This window comes from Carcharodon carcharias, chromosome 5, assembly GCF_017639515.1.
Source record: "Carcharodon carcharias isolate sCarCar2 chromosome 5, sCarCar2.pri, whole genome shotgun sequence".
NCBI classification, from domain to species: Eukaryota; Metazoa; Chordata; class Chondrichthyes; order Lamniformes; family Lamnidae; genus Carcharodon; species Carcharodon carcharias.
This window is the reverse complement of record NC_054471.1, coordinates 16049394-16072824: the sequence shown is the minus strand read 5'-3', so window position 1 is coordinate 16072824 and position 23431 is coordinate 16049394. Positions and strand designations below refer to the sequence as shown.

General features: G+C 44.2%; 1 protein-coding gene across 1 annotated transcript in view; it reads right to left on the bottom strand.

Annotated features, from left to right (window-relative positions):
- Window positions 1-23431, bottom strand: part of LOC121278115 (dynein heavy chain 8, axonemal-like) — a 1831678-nt gene that overhangs the window by 1188535 nt on the left and 619712 nt on the right. The window contains exon 27 of the mRNA XM_041188200.1: window positions 18790-18931. Within this exon, the coding sequence (XP_041044134.1) occupies window positions 18790-18931 (142 nt within the window). The remainder of the gene's footprint in view (window positions 1-18789; window positions 18932-23431) is intronic.

Sequence of the window (23431 nt, the reverse complement as noted above, 5' to 3'; positions counted from 1 at the left end):
TAGACTGGGAAAAGTCAGAAGGACAAAGATAGCCAGATGACGAGTACGTTGAATGTTTCAGGGTAGTTTCTTAGAACAGCATGTTCTGGAGCCAAGCAGAGAGCAGGCTATACTAGACCTGGTATTGTGCAATGAGATGGGAGTAATTAACGATGTCATAGGTAGCAGCAACCATAATATGATTGAATTTTACAGTCAGTTTAAGGGAGAGAGAGTCTGACTCTATAGCCAGGATTTTGCCCTCGTCGGGCATGCTCAGCGGGAATGGGCAGGAGTGGTGGGAAGCCAACCACTGCTCGCAATCGGAGCCGGACCACTATTTTATGCTGGTGTGCCAATTAAGGGCACAGAGCTGCCTCAGAGAGATGAAAATTTTAAGAAATAAACATGAAGATTTTAAAAGTGTTATAAAACATGTCCCCACATGTGGCTCTGTCACATGAGCAGGGATATGTTATTAATGAAAAGTTAAAATTTGTATTTTGTTTTTAATTGCTGTTGGAAACCTCATCCCTCTCATGGATGAGGTTTCCTAAAAATTGCAAAGGCCACTTGGCATTTTCGCCTGCCCGCCAACTGTAAGGTTGGACGGGCAGCAAAATATTACTTTTAAATAGGACTTTAATGGCCTTAATAGGCCTGTTAATTGTTAGGGGGCGCAGAGCCAACTCCAGTGCATGCCCACCGACCAAAATATCGTGCGAGTGCGCGATGATGTTGGGATGCTCGCCTGACATCATCGTGTGCCATTTTACGCTTGTTTGGGTCGGGCATGTGCCTGCCCAACGAGGTAAAAATTCTGGCCTATGTTCTTAAAGTTAAATTAGGACAATTATGAGGGCATGAAAGCTGAGCTGGCTAAAGTGAATTAGCAAATTAGGTTGAGGGATAGGTCAATAGAAATGCAGTGGCTAATATTTAAGGGGATATTTCAGAATGCACAGAATAGATACATTCCAATGAGTAAGAAAAAGTCCAAGGGATGGACAGACCATCAGTGGTTAACTAGAAAGGTCAAAGATAGTATCAAACTGAAAGGAGAGAATTTTCTCCCCATCAGGGGAGCTGAATGGGCACAGGCAGGCGGGCACGCAGCCGATTGCCACTCGTGATCGGCTGCATGCCACCAGTTTACGTGGGTGGGCCAATTAAGGCCCACCCAGCATGATGTGCACTGGGAAGCGCTAAGCACTTCCTGTGCAGGCGGGGGGAGATCGCAGAAATCTCCCTGAGGCACAGAGCTGCCTCAGGGAGATTGGTTTTATTATTATTATTTGAAATAAAAGAAAAAAAATATTTAGACATTTCCCCTCATGTGCCAGTGTCACATGAGTTGGGACATGTCACTGATTTTTAATAAAAATTTTCATTTGATTTATAAAGCCTTCATGAAACCTCATCCCGCCTGTGGATGAGGTTTCATGATAAATGCAAAGGCCGCTTGGGCTCTCCGCCTGCCTGCCAACCTTAAGGTTGGACAGACAGCTATTTTAATTCTTTTACTTGGTATTTAAATGGCCTTGATAGGCCTTTGCCAGTTCTGCAGGTGCACAGCAGACTCTGATGCGCGTCAGCCGAACTGAAGATCTGAATGATGCGTGGTGACATCGGGACGCATGCCCGACATCACTGCGCGTCAATACGTGCATCAGCAAGTGGGGCCCACCCCTGCATATCAGAAGATTCAGGCCAAAAAAAAGGCACATAATTGTGCAAAGATAGGTGGAAGGCCAGAATATTGGACCGAATATAAGGAACAGCAAAGAATGACTAAAAGAATAATAAGGAGGGAAAAATTAGAGTATAGGATGAAGCTAGCCAGAAATAAAAAAAGAAAACAGATAATAAGAATTCTTATAAAAATTTTTAAAAATAATTGAGTTAATAAAGTGAGCATTGGTCCTACAGATAGTGAGTCTGGAGAACTGATAACGGAAAACAAAAGATGGCAAATTAATTGAACAAGTAATTTGCATCAGTTTTCACTACAGAGAATGAAAATAACATCCCAGAAGCAACTATAAACCAGGAAATGGAAGTGGGGGAGGAAGCCAAGACAATTACAGTCACCAGAGAAGTGGTGCTGAGTAAATTGTTGGAGCTGTGGGCTGACAAGAGTTCTTTGAGGAAGTAATGTCTGCTATGGATAAAGGGGAACCAATGGATGTACTGTACTTAGATTTCCAGAAAACATTTGATAAAGTGCCATGTCAAAGGTTACTGTGGAAAGGAAAAGCTCATGATTTAGAGGATAACATATTGGCATGGATAGAAGATTGGCTAGCTAACAGGAAGCAGAAAGCAGGCAAAATGGGTCTTTTTCAGCGTGGCAAGATGTTATGAGTTAAGTGCCATAAGGGATCAGTGCTGGAAGCTCAACTGTTTACAATTTATATAAATGACTTGAATGAAGGGATGGATGGGATGGTTGCCAAATTTGCTGATGTCACAAAGATAGGCAGGAAAGTATGTTGTGAAGAGGACATAAGGAGGGTACAAACAGATAGAGATAGGTTAAGTGAGTGGGCAAAGATCTGGCAAATGAAGTATGATATGGGAAAATGTGAAATTGTCCATTTTAGCAGGAAGATAAAAGAGAAGCATATTACCTAAATGGTGAAAGATTTCAGAGCTCTGAGGTGCAGAGGGATCTGGGTGTCCTAGTGCGTGAATCACAAAAGATATGCAGGTACAGCAAGTAATTAGGAAAGCTAATTGAATGTTATCATTTATTGCAAGGGGAATTGAATGCAAAAGTAGGGAGGTTATGCTTCAGTTGTACAAGGCTCAAGTGAGAGCACATTTGGAATACTGTGTACAGCATTGGTCACCTTATTTAAGGAAAGATGTAAATGCATGGAAAGTAGTTCAGGGAAGGTCTACCAGACTAATACCAGGTTTGGGTGGTTTGTCTTATGAGGAAATGTTGGACATACTAGCCCTGTATCCGCTGGAGTTTAGAAGAGTAAGAGGTGACTTGATTAAAAAACATAAGATCCTGAGGGGTCTTGACAGGGTGGGTGTGGACAAGATGTTTCCTCTTGTGGGAGAATCTAGAACTAGGAGTCACTGTTTAAAAATAAGGGGTCACCCATTTAAAACAGAGATGAGGCGAAATGTTTTCACTCAGAGGGTCTTTGGAACTCTCTTCCTAAAAAGGTGGTGGAAGCAGAGTCTTTGAATATTTTTAAGGCAGAGGCAAATAGATTCTTGATAAGCAAGGGGGTGATAGGTTACCGAAGGGTTATGTGGAATGCAGGGTTACTATCAGATGCCATGACCTTATTAAATGGTGGACCAGGCTCAAGGGGCTGAATGGCCTATTCCTGCCCTTTGTTCAAATGTTGCTGCTTTCTGTCTCCCTCCCTTTTTGAATAAAGGAGTTACTTTAGCTATTTTCCAATCTAATGGAACCTTCCCCGAATCTCGGGAAATGTGGCAGCACAGAACCCGGTCCGTCTCGAATTGTGGTCTCAGACCATTTTCATATTTGGTTAGTGTTCCAGTATCTGCAAGAGTACTTCAATGGCACTCAATGCAATCTCTTAGGGGTGCTCTAAAGCCCGTCTGACCCAAAAGAAAAACATGAAAGCAAGGTTTCACCTCTGAAAGGAACTCTTCTGACTCCAAAAAGAAGCCTTTCACAGAATCACAGAATTGTTAAAACACAGAAGGAAGTTATGTAGCACGTCGTGCCTGCTCTCCGAATGAGCAATTCACCCAGTTCCACTCCCCTGTATTCTCCCTGAAATCCTGCACATTCTTCCTTTTCTAATAATAATGCAATTCCCTCTGGAATGCCTCGATTGAACCAGCCTCCACCACACTCTCAGGCAGTGCATTCCAGATCCCAACCACTCGCTGCATGAAACATTTTTCATGTCACCATTGTTCTTTAGCTAATTACCTTAATTTTGTGCTCTCTTGTCCTTGATCCTTTCATCAATGGGAACAGATTTTCCCCTAAAGAATCTGTCTAGACCCCTCATGATTTTGAATACCTCTATCACATCTCTCTGTACACTCTCTTCAACAAGGAAGTTCCTCATCTGAAATCATTCTCTTGAATTAAAGTTTTATAAGCAGTAATTCCTAGGAATGCTTGGACAATCCCACCTGAAGTAGGCACATGGACAAAAATATGACAATATCCTCTAATGGAAAATGAAAGGACAGGAGAAATGAGATGGAATATTCACAAATTGGGTCCATTTCAAATTTCATGTACAGGCAGGTAATTGCCCTGATCTCTGCCCTTGCCTCCCAATGGAATTTCAGGCCTTCGATGCTTTTGGACATCTAGTTGTTATTAAAAATTTTAGACATGCACAAAAATCCCTCAAAGTTTTAAAATGAATATGCATGTTCTAAAATGCAGTTTTTTATGTAAATATATTTTCTGGTGACTGCTGCCTAAGTAATCATGAGCCAGCATCCTCATGTTTTCTAACCCATGACTTATCCATTCTGAATAACTGCATTGTAAACAGCTTTGAGGATATCCTTGTCCAAGGTATGAGGCCAGGAGCACAGTAGTACTGGTTAGAAAGACAGTGATGTGATCCCTCATCAATTATTATTTCTGGTCAAGGACAAGCATCCTGACTTGAACATATATTTTTTGAATGACTGGGGAGAAGGAATGTGAGGAGAACAGTGCTAGTTTGGGCAGTCAAGGTTCATGATCCTCCTTGAAACCTTCAGGAAATAAAGCCCAAATACAATGACACCTACCTTGTCATCTGGACAGGCACAATAAAGCATAAATTATGTGGTTTGGAATCCGTAGCCAGAGCTGTGCTCTGCAGTTTCCAAAGATTTCAAAAGTTGCTGACTACTGCAAGCCACACAATTTTACCACATGGTAAGGAAAAACAAACAATAAGGAGTCCCACCCAATTGGGGATGGGCAATAAATGCTGTCCTGGCCAGCGACACCCACATCCCATGAACGAATAAAGAAAATAAAAAAATCCCAGCTCCACAAAAGACAACAGTTGGGATTTTACAGTCGGCATGCAGAGGCGGGCCTGACACACTGGCGCATAAAATGACGCAGGATGACGTCGGACATGCATCATGACATCATTGCTTTGTCTCACGATGTTTCATTTGGCAGGCACGAGCCAGAGTCAGCCGCATGCCCACCGATATTTAATAGGTCTATTAAGGCCATTAACGAAGTAACTGATATCAAATTTATGCTGTCCATCCAGCCTTACAGTTGGCGGGCAGGCGAAAAGGCCAAGTGACCTTTATGTTTTTTAGGAAGCCTCAATCATGAGCGGGATGAGGTTTCCTTAAGCGCTTACGAATTAAATTTTAAAAATTTCTGAAAATAAAAACATGTCCCATCTCATGAGGGGACATGTTTCATTAAATTTTTATTCCATTTGTTTATTTTTTTCTAGAGCGCTTCAATCTCCCTGAGGCACGGAGCTGCCTCAGGGAGATTGAAGCGCTCTTTCGCGCACATGCGCGAAAGAGCACTGGACCCGACTCTCTCTCCTCCCACCACCCACGCAGGTAGTGTTCAGTGCTACTGCTTGTGTATTATGCTGGGTGGGCCTTAATTGGCCCGACCACTCCCGCTCCCGCCGAGCCTGCCTTACGCAGGAAGAATTCAGGCTGATGAGAAAGCAAATGTAGAAGGAACCACTGTATGGGCAGGGTGCTTTTCATTTTTGAAAAATGGGCATCATTGGCCTAACCTAATTGTCCTGAGAGGATGAGGCATACCTTTTTCTCAACCACTGTGATCAATATGCTTCTATAATTTCCATAATTCCAGGATTTTGATCCAATGTTGATGAAGGAACAATGTTATTTTTTGTTTATTCATGGAATATGGGCATCATTGACAATGCCTACATTTATTGCCTATTCCTAAATGCATTTGAGAAAGTGGTAGTGAGCTGTGTTCTTGAAACGTTGCTGTCCATCTGAGGTCGATAAACCCAAAATGCTGTTAGTGGTGGAGTTCTAGGATTTTGACTCAACAACAGTGAAGGAATGGCAATATAGTTCCAAGCCAGGATGGTGTGTGACTTTGAAGGGAACTTGCAGGTAGTGGTGTTCCCTTGTGGCTGCTGCCCTTGGTCTTTTCCATAATTACGAGTTTGGAAGGTGTTGTCGAAGGAGCCTTAGTGAGTTGTTGCAGTGCATCTTGTAAGTGATACAAACTGCAGCCATAGTGTGCCAGCAGTGGAGGGAATGAACATTTAAGGTGATGGGCCAATAGGGTAACCTGCTTTGTCATGGATAGTGTTGGGTTTCTTGCATGTTGTTGGATCTGCACATATTCAAGCAAATGGGGAGTATTGCATCAAACTCCTAAATTGTGCCTTCCAGATCACAGAACCAAAGAATTGTTACAGGACAGAAGGAGGTCATTCAGCTTATTGTGTTTGCACCAGCACTCTGATGGTAGAAAGGTTTTAGGGATCAGGAGTGGGTAACTTACCACAGAATTCCAAGCCTCTGATCTGTTCTTGTAGCCACAGTATTTGAATGGCTGATCCAGTTAATCTGGTCAATGGTGATGCCCAGGATGTTAATGGTAGGTTATTCAGTGATGGTAATGCCATTGAATGTCAAGGGAAGATGGTTAGATTCTCTCTTGCTGGAGATGGTCAAATTCTGGCACTTGAGTGGTCACTTATCAGTCCAAGCCTGAATGCTGTTCAGGTCTTGCTGCATATGGATACAAACTGCTTCAGTATTTGAGGAGTTGCTAATCAAATTGAACATTCATCATCACTGAACATCCCCACTTTTGCCTTATGATGGAGGGAAAAGCACTAATGAATCAGCTGAAGATGGTTGAGCCCAGGTCACAGCCCTGAGGAATGTCTGCAGCTATGTCCTGTGACTGAGATGATTAGCATCCACCAACCATAATACAGCCATCTTCCTTTGTGATAGATACTACGCCAACCAGTGAAAAGCTTTCCCCCTGATTCCTAATAAATTCAATTGTACTAAGGCTTCCTGATGTCACACTTGGTTTAAGACAGTCACTCTCACCTCACCTCTGGACTTCGGCTTGCCTGTCTGTGTTTGAATCAAGGCTGTAATGAGGTCTGGAGGTGAATGGTTCTTGAGGGCTTCAAACTGACCACCGGTGAGCAGGCTATTGGTGAGTAATTTCCATTTGATAGCACTGCTGATGACACCTTCCATCACTTTGCTGATGATCAAGTGTAGACTGACGGGGCAGTAATTGGCCGGATTGGATCTATCCTGCTTTTTGTGGACAGAACATGCATGGACATGTTCTTTTTTGGCTAGGTATCAGAGGTATACTGGGACTCAGTTAGTTAGTTTTGGAACACGAGTCTTCAGTTCTACAGCCAGGATATTGTCAAGGACCAGAGCCTTTGCTGTATCCAGTGCACTCAGACGTTTTTTGCTTTTACATGGAGGGAATCGAATTGGTTCAAGTCAGACTTCTGTGGTGCTGGAACCTCAGGAGAGGCCAAGGTTGATCATCCATTCAACACTGCTGTCCGAAGATGGCTGCAAATGCTTCAGCCTTGTCTTTAGCATTGACATGATGGGCTCACCGTCATGAGGATGGGGATGTTTCTGGAGCCCCCTCCTGCAGCTAGTTGTTCAATTTTTCACGTTCATTCATGATGGATGTGGCAGGACTGCACAGCTTTGATCTGATCCCCTGGTTTTGGGATTGCTTAGCTCAGTTCATAGTATTCATCTTCCATTGCATGCAGTACTGTTTTTTGCACCTCACTTTTTAGCTAAGCCTGGTACTTTTCCTAGCATGCTTTTCTACAGTCCTCATTGAACCAAGATTGTTCCCTGGCTTGATGGTGACAGTAGATTGAGGAATATGCCAGGTCATGAGGTTACACATTGTGGTGAGATGCAATTCTGCTGCTGATAGCTCACAGTCCCTCATGAATGGCCGGATCTCAGCTGCTGGATCTGTTTTGAGTCAATCCTATATCGCATAATGATTGTGCCACAGAACATAACGATGATCTTTGTTTCCACAACGATGATGTGATAATTACTATTACCAATGTTTTCATGGACAGATAAATCAACAAGAAGATTGGTGAGGAGGAGGTCAAGTAGTTTTTTTCGTCTTGTTGGTTCTCTCACCACCAGAAGCAGGTTCAGTCTGGCAGGACTGTTGTTCAGGTGCAGCTCAGTCTGTAATGGTTATACCGAGCCACTCTTTATGATGGACATTCAAGTCTCCTACACAAAGTGCATTCTGTGTCCTCCGTGTTTCTTCCAAGTGGTGTTTAACATGGATGAATACTGATTCATCAATTGAGGGAGGAAGGTAGGTGGTAATCAGTAGGGGGTTTCCTTACCCATGTTTGACCTGATGCCTTGAAACTTCATTTTGTTCGGAGTGAATACTAAGGGCTCCCAATTCTAAAACAACAGTGCCCTGCTAACACTGGTGGATCTGTTGAGCCAGTGGAACAAGATACAGACGATGGAGGAGTCTGGGACACATCCAATGAGGATGGCACATGACTTTGGAGGGCACTTGGAGATCATGGTGCTCTCATTTAACTACTTTTGTTTCCCACAAAGGTCCAAAAGACCATAAGACATAGGAGCAGAAGTAGGCCATTCGGCCTATTGAGTCTGCTCCGCCATTCAATGAGATCATGGCTCATCTGAAAATCCTCAACTCCACTTTCCTGCTCTTTCCCCATAACTCTTGATTCCTTTACTGATTAAGAAAATAAGAAAGAACATAAGAAAATCCCTCCATACCCAGAATCAACCTAGTGAACCTTCTCTGGAGAGCCTCCAATGCCACTATATCTTTCCTTATTTAGGGGGACCAAAACTGTTCACAGTATTCTGGGGCCTGAATTTTTCATTCAGCATGTGGGGGCTGGTGCGTAAAATGACGCGCAATGATGTTGGGCATGCGTCCCTACGTCATCGCGCTGTCTTGCGATGTTTCGTTCGGTGGGCGCGCACCAGAGTCAACTGCGTTCCTGCCGATATTTAAGTTGCCTTCTAAGGCCATTAAGCAAGTAATTAAGGTCATTGTTGGCGTTGCCCATCCAACCTTAAGGTTGGCTGGCAGGTGAAAATACTAAGCTGCCTTTACGTTTTGAGGAAACCTCATCGACAAGCAGCATGAGGTTTCCTGAAGCTTTTATTAATTAAGTTTTCAAAATTTCTGAAATATAAAAACATGTCCCATCTCATGTGGCACGGTCACATGATGGGACATGTTTAATTAAATTTTCTTTCCATTTATTTATTTATTTCAATAGCGATTCAACCTCCCTGAGGCAGCTCTGTGCCTCAGGGAGATTGAAGCGTTCTTTCACACACGAGGGTCAGCAGAAATGAGTGAGGATAAGTGCCTCTCCAGCATTCCTCATGCCTGGTTCTTGGCGGCCTCCAAGTGGCCACTCATGCCAATCAGAATGATGCTGTTCTTGTTTCCTTATCATCCTTCTAACTGAGGATGCCTTGCTCTCCACTATGTCTTGAACAGTTAGGGCCTCCCCACTCTGCAGCACCAGGTTGGGCAGAGTGCAGCAAACTACCACAACCTGGGAGACTCTTGCAGGGGTACACTGAAGAAGGCCACCCAATCAGTCCAGGCACCAAAATTTCACCTTGAGCAGACTGTTGGTCTGTTTGATGGTTGCTCTGATCGCTGTGTGTCATGTTATAATGTTCCTCTGCCTTGGCTTTCTAACAAGTGTCATCAGCTATTTCTTAAATGGGTAGCTCTTATCAACAGGTATCCCATCCTTGCAGGCAAGTGGTGTTAGAAACGTTTTACAGCAGCTACAGGGCCTTGATGAGAGCACATTTGGAGTACTGTGAAATGTTTTGGTCTCCTTATTTGAAAAAATATATAATTGCATTAGAAGCAGTTTAGAGAAGATTCACTTAACTCATTTCTGGGGTGAAGGGATAAGCTTATGATGAAATGTTGAACAGATTGGCCTATATCCACTGGGGTTTAAAGGAATACGAGGTGACCTTATTGAAGATCGTAAGGGGACTTTATAGGGTGGGTATTGGGAGGATATTTCCTCTTGTGGGGACGCAGTTTAAGAATAAGATGCCTCCCTTTTAAGACTGAGATGAGGAGAATTTTTTTCTTTCAAATGGTCGTTATTCTGTGAAATTCTCTTCCCCGTAAAGCAGTGGAAGCTGGGTCATTGAATTTATTCAAGACTGAGTTAGAAGATTTTTGATAAGGGAGCCAAGGGTTATGGGAGGCCAAGTGGGAAGTTGGAGTTGAGACCACAACCATTCCGTCATGATCTTATCGAATGGTAAAACAGGCTCAAAGGGCTAAATGGCCTACTTGTAGTAATTATAGTTATATTTAGTGAGTAATGTACCTTCAATAATCATGTTTGTTAAGGAAGGTAGCAACCAATAGGAGAGTAACATGGGCTACCTTAGAAGTCAGTGTAGAGAGAGAGTTGGAGTTGAAAGTACACATTTGTTGCTGCTGAGCATACTGTAAATAAGCTTAATGTTGAGTGCTGAGTTTTAATGGTTTATCAGCCTCAACAATATCACTCATGTAAAAACTGCACCATACCACCCTTCCTCAAATGGACTAGCTGAAAGGGCGGTTCAAACGTTCAAGGCAGGCATGAACAAACTAACTGGCGATTCCTTAGCAACCAAGCTAGCACACCTTATTTTTCATTACAGGACTACTCCTCACACAACAGGTGTCACACCTGCTGCGTTATTGTTGAAACACCATCTCAGTACAAGATGGAGCTTAATAATGCTGAATTTAAAGATGAAGGTAGAAAGGAGTCAGGGAACCCAGAAAACTGGACATGCCTGGCATAGTTGTGGGAGGAAATTTACTCTGGGAGAGACGGTGTATGTGAAGAACTTTGGAAAAAGACCAAAGAGGTTACCGGATGAAATAGGTGCAGTGACTGGACCTCTATCTTACCACATAGAGGTGGAAGGCTGGATCATCCAGAAACATGTGGATTATTTAAGGAAGAGGGAGACAAATCACCAAGATTTGGTTCCACCAGTGATCATGACTGGGACTGCGTTTCCTGTTGAGAATACTCAACCCAGGACAGATGTGTCTGATGTTCTTGTAAGAGTTGAGAATGCAGAACAGCAAGTGCCCACCGAAGCACCTGACGTTCAGGCAACTCAGAAAAGGAGGTCCCTGACAAAGCATCCGAAATTGTGGAGCTGAGACGTTCCACATGTATCAGGAAATCACCTGAAAGAGTGAACTTATAAATTCCTTACCCAGTGTAAATAATATGTTGTCTTGAAAAATATGTACTTGTAAGTATAATATGTAGAGTCAAGTTAAAGGAGAGGAATGTAATAATTAAGGTTTTATTTAGTGTGTAATGCACCTTTAAGAATAATGCTTGTTTAGGAAGATGACATGATCTGTAGTAACGAATAAGAGAGTAGCGCAGGCTATCTCAGAAGTCAGTGTCGAGTTGGAGTTGGAGTTGAAAGCACACATGTAGTTGCTGCTGAGAATATTGTAAATAAAATTAATGTTTCCACACCAGAAGTGTCTGCAGATTAACTCTATCATTAATAGTACAACTCAGCCACTGTACAACACTACGCCTGCTCCTATATGCTGTGCAGGATCCATTGGCGGTGGTCATAGATAAGCTGGAAGTTGAGGGAGTGAAATCTCTTCCAGCTAATGAAGATCCCTGGCTAGCCTATGGGAGCTTTGATTGCTCCCTAACTCCAGTCTATGAGACCTTATATTTAGGGAATCCAGCCATGGCAGCAATGCCTCTGGCTCACTCAGCCTGACTGTCATTATTGATTCTGAACATGATGTCCTGGTTGGCCCTACTGAAAAGGGTATTTGTCACTACCTTGATGCAGAGATGTACGAGTAATTGGGAAATGCCACACACGTCTCTAGTGGGTCCCTAGAATGAATCTAAGGTGTAGAAATTCACAGCTGCAGTGACCTTAACAGCCATCAAGAGTGTCCTGTAGTCAGCTCTTGTTGAAAATAACAAGAGGGACATCACAAGACAGTGCAAAAGAGCAGTGGAGAGATAAGAACCTGCGAGAGTGCAGGGAAGCTTCAAAAAGTGATGTCAGCACAAAGTGAGAGCTTATTGGTGAGCAGTGGGTAAGTGTTTTTCTCCAGTTTTTTTCCAGTTTAAAATAGATTAAGCTAAGGAAAGGTAAGAGTTCTAGTTTTTATTTAAAGTACATAAATAATTTCATGTTTTTTTACTGTATTTAACTTAAAGTAAGGGGGTTTTTTTCAGCTAGAGGCATGGCAGGACAGCTCAGTCCATTGTTATGTACCGCCTGCAACATGTGGGAAGTCCTAGATGCTCCTTGCACTCTGATCGACCACGTGTGCAGGAAGTGCCACCAGCTGCAGCTACTTGAGCTCCGAGTTTTGGAGCTTGAGCAGCAGCTGGAGGCACTGAGGTGTATCCACGAGACTGAGAGTTTCATGGATAGCATGTTATTAGAGGTGGTCACCCCACAGCTTACAGAAGTGCAGACAGAGAGTGAAATGGGTGACCATCAGTCAGAAGAAAGGTATCAGGCAGGTAGTCAGGAAATCCCCAGGGTGCATCTCACTCGAAAACTGTTTTTCAGTGTTGGAAAACGGTGAGAGTGGTGGTTTCTCTGGGGAGTGAAACCACGCTCATGGCACTGTGAGTGGCTCAGCTGCATGGGGTGGGGAGGAAGGAAAAAAAGGGGAAGAGCAATAGTGGTAGGAGACTCGATAGTATAGGGAACAGACAGGCATTTCTGCGTCCACAGACGTGACTCCAGGATGGTATGTTGCCTCCCTGATGCTAGGGTCAAGGATGTCACTGAATGGCTGCAGAGGGAGCCTGCACTCCAAAAATTCTAAAGGGGGAGGCAAACAGACAGAAATTGTGGTGCATATTGGTACCAATGACGTAGGTAGAAAGAGGGATAAGGTACTGCAAGCAGGATTTAGGAAGCAAATTAAAAAACAGGACCTCATAGGTAGTAATCTCTGGATTACTTCCTGTGCCATGCGCTAGTGAGTATAGAAATAGGAACTTAGTCCTGATGAAAGTGTGGCTGGAGAGATGGTGCAGGAGGGAGACCATTAGATTTCTGAGACATTGGGGCCATTTCTGGGGGCAGCGGGACCTGTACAAGGTGAACAGGTTGCACCTGAACCAGAATGGGACAAACATCCTTGCGGAGTGGTTTGCCAGTGCTGTTGGGGAGGGTTTAAACTAACTTGGCAGGGCGATGGGCAGTGGGAGATGCACATCCAAAATTAGAAGAGAGAGCAAGTGAGTCTGGAAGACATCGAAATTATAGGTCAGTTAAGGCACAAGAGAGCTTGGCAAGGTAGATTGAAATTTATTTTAATGTAAGGAGTCTGACAAATAAGGCAGATGAGTTGAGGGCACAAAATAACATATGGAAGTATGATGTCATTGCTGTCACAGAGACATGGTTGAGAGAGGGGCAGGATTGGCAGCTCAATATTCCAGGATATAGGGTCTTCAGGCAAGACAGGGAAGGAGGTAAAAGAGAAGGGGGTATCGCAACATTGATCAAGGAATCAATTACAGCCATAAGGAGGGATGAATTCTTAGAAGGCTCCTCAAATGAGGTCATATGGGTAGAAATGATAAACAAAAAAGGAGCAATCACATTACTGGGAGTGTATTATAGGTCCCCAAACAGTTTGAGAGAAATAGAAGAGCAGATATGTAGGCACATTTCAGAGAAGTGTAAAAATGATAGGGTAGTAATAGTGAGGGATTTAAATGTCCCCCCCAACATTAACTGGGTTAGTCATAGTGTGATAGGTTTAGAGGGAGCGGTATTCTTAAAATGCACCCAGGAGAGCTTTTTAAGCTAGTACGTAGAAGGTCCTACAAGAGAGGGGGCAGTCGTGGACTTAATTTTAGCGAATGAAGCCGGGCAAGTGGTAGAGGTATCAGTGGGGGAAAGTTTTGCAGATAATGATCATAACTCTGTTAGATTCAAGGTTGTTATGGAAAAGAAACAGGATGGGCCAGAAATCAGAGTTCTAAATTGGGGGAAGGCCGATTTTAATAAGATCAGATATGATATGGCCAGAGTGGACTGTGAGCAGCTACTCTTAGTTTAATCTGTGTCAGAGCAGTGGGACTCATTCAGGAAGGAAATAGGGAGAGTACAAGGCCAACATATTCCAGTAAAGACAAAGGGTGGGACCAACAAATGCAGGGAACCCTGGATGTCAAGGGATATACAGGATTGGAGAAAGAGAAAAAGGAAGGCTTATGGAAGATACTGAGGGCTCAAAACAGCAGAAACCAGAGACGAGTATAGAATGGTTAGGGGGGGATCTTAAAATGGAAATTAGGAGAGGAAAAAGGGGGCATGAAGCAACATTGGCAGGTAAATTAAATGAAAATCCAAAGTTATTTTACAAGTACATTATGAGTAAGAGGATAGCTAGGGAAAGAGTAGGGCCCATTAAGGACCATTGTGGTAATTTTGTGTGGAGCCGGAAGACGTAGGTAGGGTTCTAAATGAATACTTTGTGTCGGTGTTCACAAGTGAGAGGGACGATGTGGGTATGGAAATCAGGCAGAAGGACTGTGTAATAATTAAAGAAATTAGCATAGAAAGGGAGCCGTTCTAAGTGGTCCAGCAGGCTTAAAAGTAGATAAATCTCCAGGCCTGGATGAAATATATTCCAGGCTGTTGAGTGAGGCAAGGGAGAAGAGAGCAGGGAGGCTGGCAATAATTTTCAATACCTCCCTGGCCACAGGAGAGGTGCCAGAGGACTGGAGGACAGCCAATGTGGTACCATTATTCAAGAAGGGAGGAAGGGATAAACCAGGGAACTACAGGCCAGTCAGCCTAACCTCAGTGGTGGGAAAACTAATGGAAGCAATTCTGAGGGACAGAATTAATCCACACTTGGAGATGCAGGGATCATTCAAGGACAGTCAGCATGGTTTTGTTAAGGAGAGGTCATGTCTGACCAATTTAATTGAATTTTTCGAAGCGGTGACCAGGCATGTAGATGTGGGCAATGCATTTGACGTAGTCTACTTGGACTTCAGCAAGGCTTTTGATAAGGTCCCGCCATGGGAGACTGATAACAAAGGTAAGAGCTCATGGGATGCAAGGCAATTTGTCAAATTGGATCCAGAATTGGTTGAGTGGCAGTAAGCAAAGAGTGATGATCAAGGGGTATTTTTGTGACTGGATGCCTCTGTGGTTTTTATAAACAATTTAGACTTGAATGTAAGAGAGTTGATCAGTAAGGTCGCGGATGACACAAAAATTGGTTGGGTGGTAACTAGTGAGGAAGATAGCCTTAGATTATAGGAGGATATAAATGGGCTGGTTAGATGGGCTGATCAGTGGCAAATGGAATTTAATCTGGATAAATGTGAGGTGATGCACTTGGCCAGGACAAACAAGGCACAGAAATACACGATGAATGGTAGGACTCTGGGAAGTACCAAGGATCAGAGAGACCTTGGTGTGCATGTCCACCGGTCCCTTAAGGTAGCGGGACAGGTAGATAAGGTGGTTATAAGAAGGCATATGTGATACTTGCCTTTATTAGCCGAAGCATAGAATATAAGAGCAGGGAGGTAATGCTGGAACTGTATAAAATGCCGGTTAGGCCACGGCTAGAGTATTGTGTGCAGTTCTGGAATCTGCACTATAGAAAGGATGTGATTGCATTTGAGAGAGTTCAGAGGAAGTTACCAGGTTGTTGCCTGGATGGGCAATTTTAGTTATGAGGAGAGATTGGATAGACTGGGGTTATTTTCCCTGGAGCAGAGGAGATTGAGGGGGGACAAAAGGGAAGGTGGTGGAGGCGCGTTGCCTCACATTCTTTAAAAAGTACCTGGATGAGCACTTGGCATGTCATAACATTTAGGGCTATGGGCCAAGTGCTGGTAAATGGAATTAGGTAGGTAGGTCAGGTGTTTCTCGCGTATCGGTGCAGGCTCGATGGGCCGAAGGGCCTCTTCTGCACTGTGTGATTCTGTGACGTGATTAAGGTGTATAAGACTATGAGGGGCATAGATAGGGTAGACAGGAAGGAACTTTTTCCCTTGGTGGAGGGATCAATAACCAGGGGGCATAGATTTAATGTAAGGTGCAGGAGGTTTAGAGGGGAGTGGGGAATAATTTTTTCCCAGAGGGTGATGGGAATCACTGCCTGAAAGGGTGGTAGTATCAGAAACCCTCACAACATTTAAGAAGTATTTGGATGTGCACTTGCGATGCCATGGCATACAAGGCTATGGGCCTATTGCTGGAAAATGGGGTTCGAATAGTTAGGTACTTGTTTGACCAGTGCAGACTCAATGGGCCAGAGGGCCTTTCTCTGTGCTGTAGGCCTCTATGGCTCTATCAGGACTGGATGCCCACCAATGGAAATGGAGCTTACCTCTGCTACCATCATGGAGCACAGATCAGTCATGGTGGCTTGGGACAGGCGCAGGTTTCAGTGACACTGCTGATCTGACATTCAGACACTGCCCATACACCCTGGCCATTGGGTACCCTCATCTGTGTGCCAGTCTTTGTGCCCAGTCCCCTCTGCAGCCTTCTACCACTTCCCCATCATATGGCTTCCACTGCAGGTGGCTAGGAGTCATTGATGTCAGTTGCTGCTTGCCCTTACCTCCCTCTCCAGCTCCTCTCCACGCTGGAGAAACAACTCTCTTGCCAACTGTGCATTTCTGCTTTAAAGGAGTGACCTTTCCCATTGTTGCAGAAAGGCTAACCAGTCCTTATCTCCTCTTATGCCCATCTCCAAATAGGCCCCCTGCCAGAATGAATAATTGTTCAGGGAGTTTCAAGCCAACAAAAATGTTTGCTCTTCTCATTCTGAACTGATAAATGAAAATGCCTCAGTGACCATTTGCCAAGTGTAGGAGGTTCCTTCAGCTGCCGCCACATTGCTGTCCTTGAAATGCTGCTGGGACTCCAAATCCCACATTGCCCATTCACAGCTCATAAAATTCACCTAAATTCTTCTCAACTCACTGCTCAGCTGCTTTATTTGGTCTTTAATTGCACATTTGTAGATGGTGAGCAGTGTCCCCACTCAGCTTGCTGACATTCCCAGATAAAATCGCATTCCAGCAGGGGCCTGATCTGTGCTGTTTTAAAAATCATTGTTGCCAGAAAGTCTTTTGCGTCAGGAAAGCAGTGTTTCCTCTGATAGGCCATTCAAAGAGTTCTTGGATGTCTCCAAGCCTGGCCTCCACTATGATCATAGTCAAATATTCCCCATTGATCCTCAATTCCAGTGGAACGTCCCACCAACCCCACAAAATGGCAATCAACTCTACACTACTTCATATTCTATAACCTTGATATATGAGTGTAACATGTGCAGTCCTCCATTTCCTGGTAGAACTCCCATATCCAAGGAGATTGAAAGATTGTGGTCAAAGTCTATGTTCAGAACCAGAAAAGTGGCGGTTCTATTGCTCAACATTACAGTTTATGTATTTGTTTCTATTCTTTCACAGGATGCAGGCATGACTGGCTAGGCTAGCATTTGTTACCCATCCATAATTGCCCTTGAGAATGTGGAGGTGAGCCACCTTCTCTACCCATTGCAGTCCAAGTGGTAAAAATACACCCACACTGCTGTAAAGCAGGGAGAGGGGCGTTCCAAGATTTTGAGCCAGCAATAGTGAAGGAATGGTGATATAGTTTTAAGTCACAATGGTGTGAGACGTGGAGGGGAGCCTGTAGGTGGTGATGTTTCCATGCATCTGTTGCCCTTCCCATTCTAGGTGATAGAGGTCGCAGGTTTGAAATGTGCTGTTGAAGGAGACTTGGCAGATTGCTGCAGTGCATCTTGTAGATGGTACACATAGCTGCCACTATGCATTGGTGGTGGAGGCAGTGAATGTTTGTGGATGGAGTGCCAACCAAGAAGACTGCTTTGTCCTGGATGGTGTCAAGCTTCTTGAGTGTTGTTGGAGCTTCACTCATCCAGTGAAGTGGGAAGTATTCCATCCCACTCCTAACTTGTGTCTTGTAGATGGTGGACCTGCTTGGGGAGTCAAGAGGTGAGGTCCTCGCCACAGGATTTCTAGCCTCTGACTTGCTCCTGTAGCCACAGTATTTATATGGCTAGTCCAGTTCAGTTTCTGATCAATGGTATTACACCAACAGTCAAGAAACTTGACATCATCTAGGACAAAGCAGCCTGCTTGATTGGCACCCCATCCACCATTTTAAATATTCACTTATTTCATCACTGATGCACAGTGGCAGCAGTTGTGCCAGTAACAAGATACACTGCAGCAACTCACCAAGGCTCCTTCAACAGCGACCTCTACCACCTCGAAGGATAAGGGCAGCAGATGCATGGGAACACCACCACCTGCAAGTTCTCTCCAAGCCACACACCATTCTGACTTAGAACTATATCACTGAACTGTGACACCGAACTGTATTCACTGCACTGGAGCTCCCTTTCTAACAGCCCTATGGGTGTACCTGCACGACATGGATTATAGCAGTTCAAGAAGGTACTTCACCAGCACCTTCTCAAGGGCAATTAGGGATAGGAAATGAATGCTGGCCCAGCCAGCAACAACCACACCTCGTGAAAGAATTTAAAAAATGCACATAACATTGGATTAATACTGATTTTGAAAATGGTGCCCAAAGTAATGATTATTCCTTACCTGTCTTAACTTTCTCGAGTTCAAAGGTAATATCAAGAACTTACAAGAAAAAAAATCACTAGGCCCAAAAATCTGAACTCTTTCCCTTTTTCCAAGCACAACTTACCTACTAAATTCTGTGCATCATAAACACTCTCGAGACGATTTTTTGATTGCCTCCACTGTTGCACTTTACGGCTCACTTCCAAAATCATCTGGATTGTTCGGTTAATCGCATGCTGAATATCATCCAGATTTGGTACCAGAACCTGTGGCACCAAAACACAAAATAAATCAATAAAAATCTTACAATTGTGAGTCAACATTGCCCATCTTCAAAAAGTGTTCTCCATCAGGCAGGCAATGGCAAAGTTGTATTGTGACTGAACTAGTAATCCAGAGGTCCAGAGTCTGGGAACAGCAAATGGTGAAATTTGATTTCAGTAAAAGTCTAATGATGAATATGAAACCGTTGTATATTGGTGTAAAAAGCCACCTGAATCACTAGTGCACTTTAATGAAGGAAGTTTGTTGTCCTTATCTGGTCTGGCCTACATGTGATTTCAGACCCACAGAAATGTGGGTGACTCTGAAATGGCCGAGCAAGCGTCTCATTTGTCTATTGCTGAAAAGAGACACGTCAAAGCTTTTTGTCTTGCACTCATTAGGACACTCGCAAGAATACCAATATAAGGGGAAAACAACAATTCATAGGGTATGTGAAGAGAGAAAAGTCAGGAGAATGGGGTTGAGAAACTTATCAGCCATGATTGAATGGCGGAGCAGACTTGACGGGCCGATTGGCCTAATTTCTGCTCCTTTGTCTTATGGTCTTATGGAGAGTGCTGATTGGTTGGCCGTACATTTCAAAGACTGGAGGATCGTCTCAAGCAGCATGTCCCAGCCGTGGTTCACAACGGGCAACTGTACCCAACCAGCTCATGCTTGCAAACCTCAAAACAGTGTCCAACATTAGATGTGATTCCGTGATTAGACAACATTTGCTAAATAATCCTCAATATACTAAAAATTATGCTGATACCCAGTTTAAGATTGTCAGTCAGGCTCGCAGGGTGGCGCATGTGCGTGCACTGGACTCCGCATATATTAATTCACTGACCGTTGTTCTTTGCAGACAGAAAAAACATACACATGTATTGCACCTGTTTCATCTAAACAAAATAAATGACAGCCATGCGCTGCCTCATTCCTTAGGGTAATATCTTGCCCAATCAGGGTCAAGTTGCCTTGGTTAAATTTCAAATAATGCTTGACAGTTAACTGTCAGTCACCATCACTGGTGCATTCTCCATGTCAACGTCACTGGCCAACCAATCAGAACTCTCTTGCCATATGATATAAGTTGTTGTTTTCCCCTTATATTGGTATTCTTGCGAATGCTCTGATAAATGCAAGACGAAAAGCTTAGACATGACTACTTTTTCAGCGATACTCAAGTTTTGCATACCAAATGACTATTTGTATACCACTCAGTTGTTTCAAACTGCTACAAAGTCGAAAAGGAATGAAACCGGACAGACAACCCACCATCGACCTAGTTACCAGAAATGACAGCAGCGAATTCAGCCAGGTGAACCCCGAAAATTCTTCCTTCCAAAAATCTGGGGGCTAGTGCCAAAATTGGGAGAGTCATGGGCCTGAATATTCCTGTCGGCAATTTGGGGGCGGGGCCTGTTTGTAGACAGGAAAATGACGCGGGATGATGTTGGGAGGAACCCCCGACATCATCTCGGTCCCTTTAAATTTTTAGGAAGGCGGGCGGACAGCGAAACCAGCTGTCCGCCCGCCGACCTGTCCATGGCCAATTGAGGCCATTGACAGGCTAATTAAGATAATTAAAGGCCTGCCTGTCCAACCTGAAGGCTGGCAGGCAGGCTAGGAGCCTCAGCGAGCTTCAGATAAAGCATGAGACCTCATCCACTGGCAGAATGAGGGTTCATGTCCGTTTTTAAAAAGTCTAATAAAGTTTATGTTGTTTTTATTAACATGTCCCATCTTATGTGACATTGTCACATGAGGGGGACATGTTAATAATTATTAAGTTTTTCTATTTTTTGATTTTTCTTACCTGTCACTAATCTCCTTGAGACAGGACTTTGCCTCAGGGAGCAGTGCACTCTTTCGCGCACATACATAAAAGAGCGCACTTTGACAGATGGGGAATCCCTCCACCCCCTGCACAGGAAGTGCAAAGCACTTCCTGTTGGGCAGCCCACCCACTCAAAATGGTGGCTAGCTCTGTTTCAGTGGCGGGGGTCGGCTGTCTGCCCGCCGCCGAGCTGGTGGGGCCTGCCTGCTATCCGAGGGCAAAATTCTGCCCATAGAGCCATAGTCATAGAGTCATAGAGGGAAATGTTCCTTCCTGTTTACCCTATCTATGCCCCTCAATTTTATACACCTCAATCATGCTCCAGGGAAAATAACACCAGTCTATCCAATCTCTCCTCATAACTAAAACTCTCCAGCCCAAGCATCATCCTGGTAAATCTCCTCTGCACTCTCTCCAGTGGAATCACATCCTTACTATTATGCGGATTCCAGAACTACACGCAATACTCTAGCTGTGGCCTAACCAGCGTTTAATACAGTTCCAGCATAACCTCCCTGCTCTTATATTCTGTGCCTTAGCTAATAAAGGCAAGTATCACATATGCCTTCTTAATCACCTTATCTACCTGTCCCACCACCTTTAGGGACCGGTGGACATGCACACCAAGGTCCCTCTGATCCTCGGTACTTCCCAGGGTCCAATGATTCATCGTGTATTCCCGTGCCTTGTTTGTCCTGCCCAAATGCATCACCTCACAATTATCCAGATTAAATTCCATTTGCCACTGATCAGCCATCTGACCAGCCCGTCTATATCCTCCTGTAATCTAAGGCTATCCTCCTCACTATTTACCACCCCACCAATTTTCGTGTCATCTGCAAACTTACTGAGCAGCTCTCCTACATTCAAGTCTAAATTGTTTTTATATACCATAAACAGAAAGGGACCTAACATTGATCCCTGTGGAACCCCACAGGACACAGGCATCCAGTCACAAAAACACCCCTCGACCATCACCCTCTGCTTCCTGCCACTCAGCCAATTCTGGGTACATTTCGACAAATTGCCTTACATCCCATCGGCTCTTACCTTTGTTATCAGGCTCCTATGTGGGACCTTATCAAAAGCCTTGCTGAAGTCCAAGTAGACTACGTCAAATGCATTACCCTCATCTACACACCTGGTCACCTCTACGAAAAATTCAATCAAATTGGTCAGACATGACCACCCCTTAACAAAACCATGCTGACTATCCTTGATTAATCCCTGCCTCTCCAAGTGTAGATTAATTCTGTCCCTCAGAATTGCTTCCAATAGATTCCCCACCACTGGGGTTAGGCTGACTGGTCTGTAGTTCCCTGGTTTATCCCTTCCTCCCTTCTTGAATAACGGTACCACACTGGCTATCCTCCAGTCCTCTGGCACCTCTCTTGTGGCCAGAGAGGTATTGAAAATTATAGCCAGCGCCCCTGCTATCTCCTCCCTTGCCTCACTCAACAGCCTGGGATACATTGCATCCAGGCCTGGAGATTTATCTACTTTTAAGCCTGCCAAGCCACTTTGAACCTCCTCCCTTTCTATGCTAATTTCTTTAATTATATCACAACCCTTCTGCCTGATTTCCATATCCACATCATCCCTCTCACTTTGTGAACACCGACACAAAGTATTCATTTAGAACCCTACCTACAACTTCCGGCTCCACACGCAAATTACCACAAAGGTCCTTAATGGGCCCTACTCTTTCCCTAGTTATCCTCTTACTCATAATGTACTTGTAAAGTGAATTTGGATTTTCCTTTATTTTACCTGTCAATGTTTTTCATGCCCCCCTTTTGCTCTCCTAATTTCCATTTTAAGATCCCCCCTACACAATCTATAATCCTCTCGGGTTTCTGCTGTTTTGAGCCCTCAGTATCTGCCATAAGCCTCCCTTTTTCTCTTTATACAATACTGTATATCCCTTGACATCCAGAGTTCCCTGCATTTGTTGGTCCCACCCTTTGTCTTTACCGGAATATGTTGGCCTTGTACTCTCCCTATTTCCTTCTTGAATGAGTCCCACTGCTCTGATACAAATTAACCAAAGGTAGCTGCTCCCAGTCCAATCTGGCCAAATCATATCTGATCAGAGAGCTGTTCCACAGACTCATCAAGCAACAGGCACAGATACACTCACTTAATCATACCTTACAGATAATGCCTTAGACACTATCATCACAATCCCTGTGTAAGTCTTGTCCCAGCAGCAGGGCAGACCCAGAAGAGGTGGTGGCACAGTGGTAGACAGCTGGGAGGGAGTTGCCCTGGGAGTCCTCAGCATTGACTCCAGACCCCATGATGTCTCATGACAGCAAGTCAAATTTGGGCAAGGAAACCTCCTGCTGATCATAACCTCTCAGCTGATGAATCACATTGAACACCAGTTAGAAGAAGGGTGGCAAGGGCGAAGAATGTACTCCAGATGGGGGACTTCAATGTCCATCAGCAAAAGTGGCTCAGTAGCACCATCACAGACCGAACTGGCCGAGTCCTAAAGGACGTAGCTGCTAGACTGCGTCTGCGGCAGGTGGTGAGGAAGCCAACAAGGGGGAAAACATACTTGACCTCATCCTCATCAACCTATCTGCCACAGATGCATCTGTCCATAATAGTATCAGTAGCACCAACCACTGCAGTCCTTGTGGAGACTGAGTCC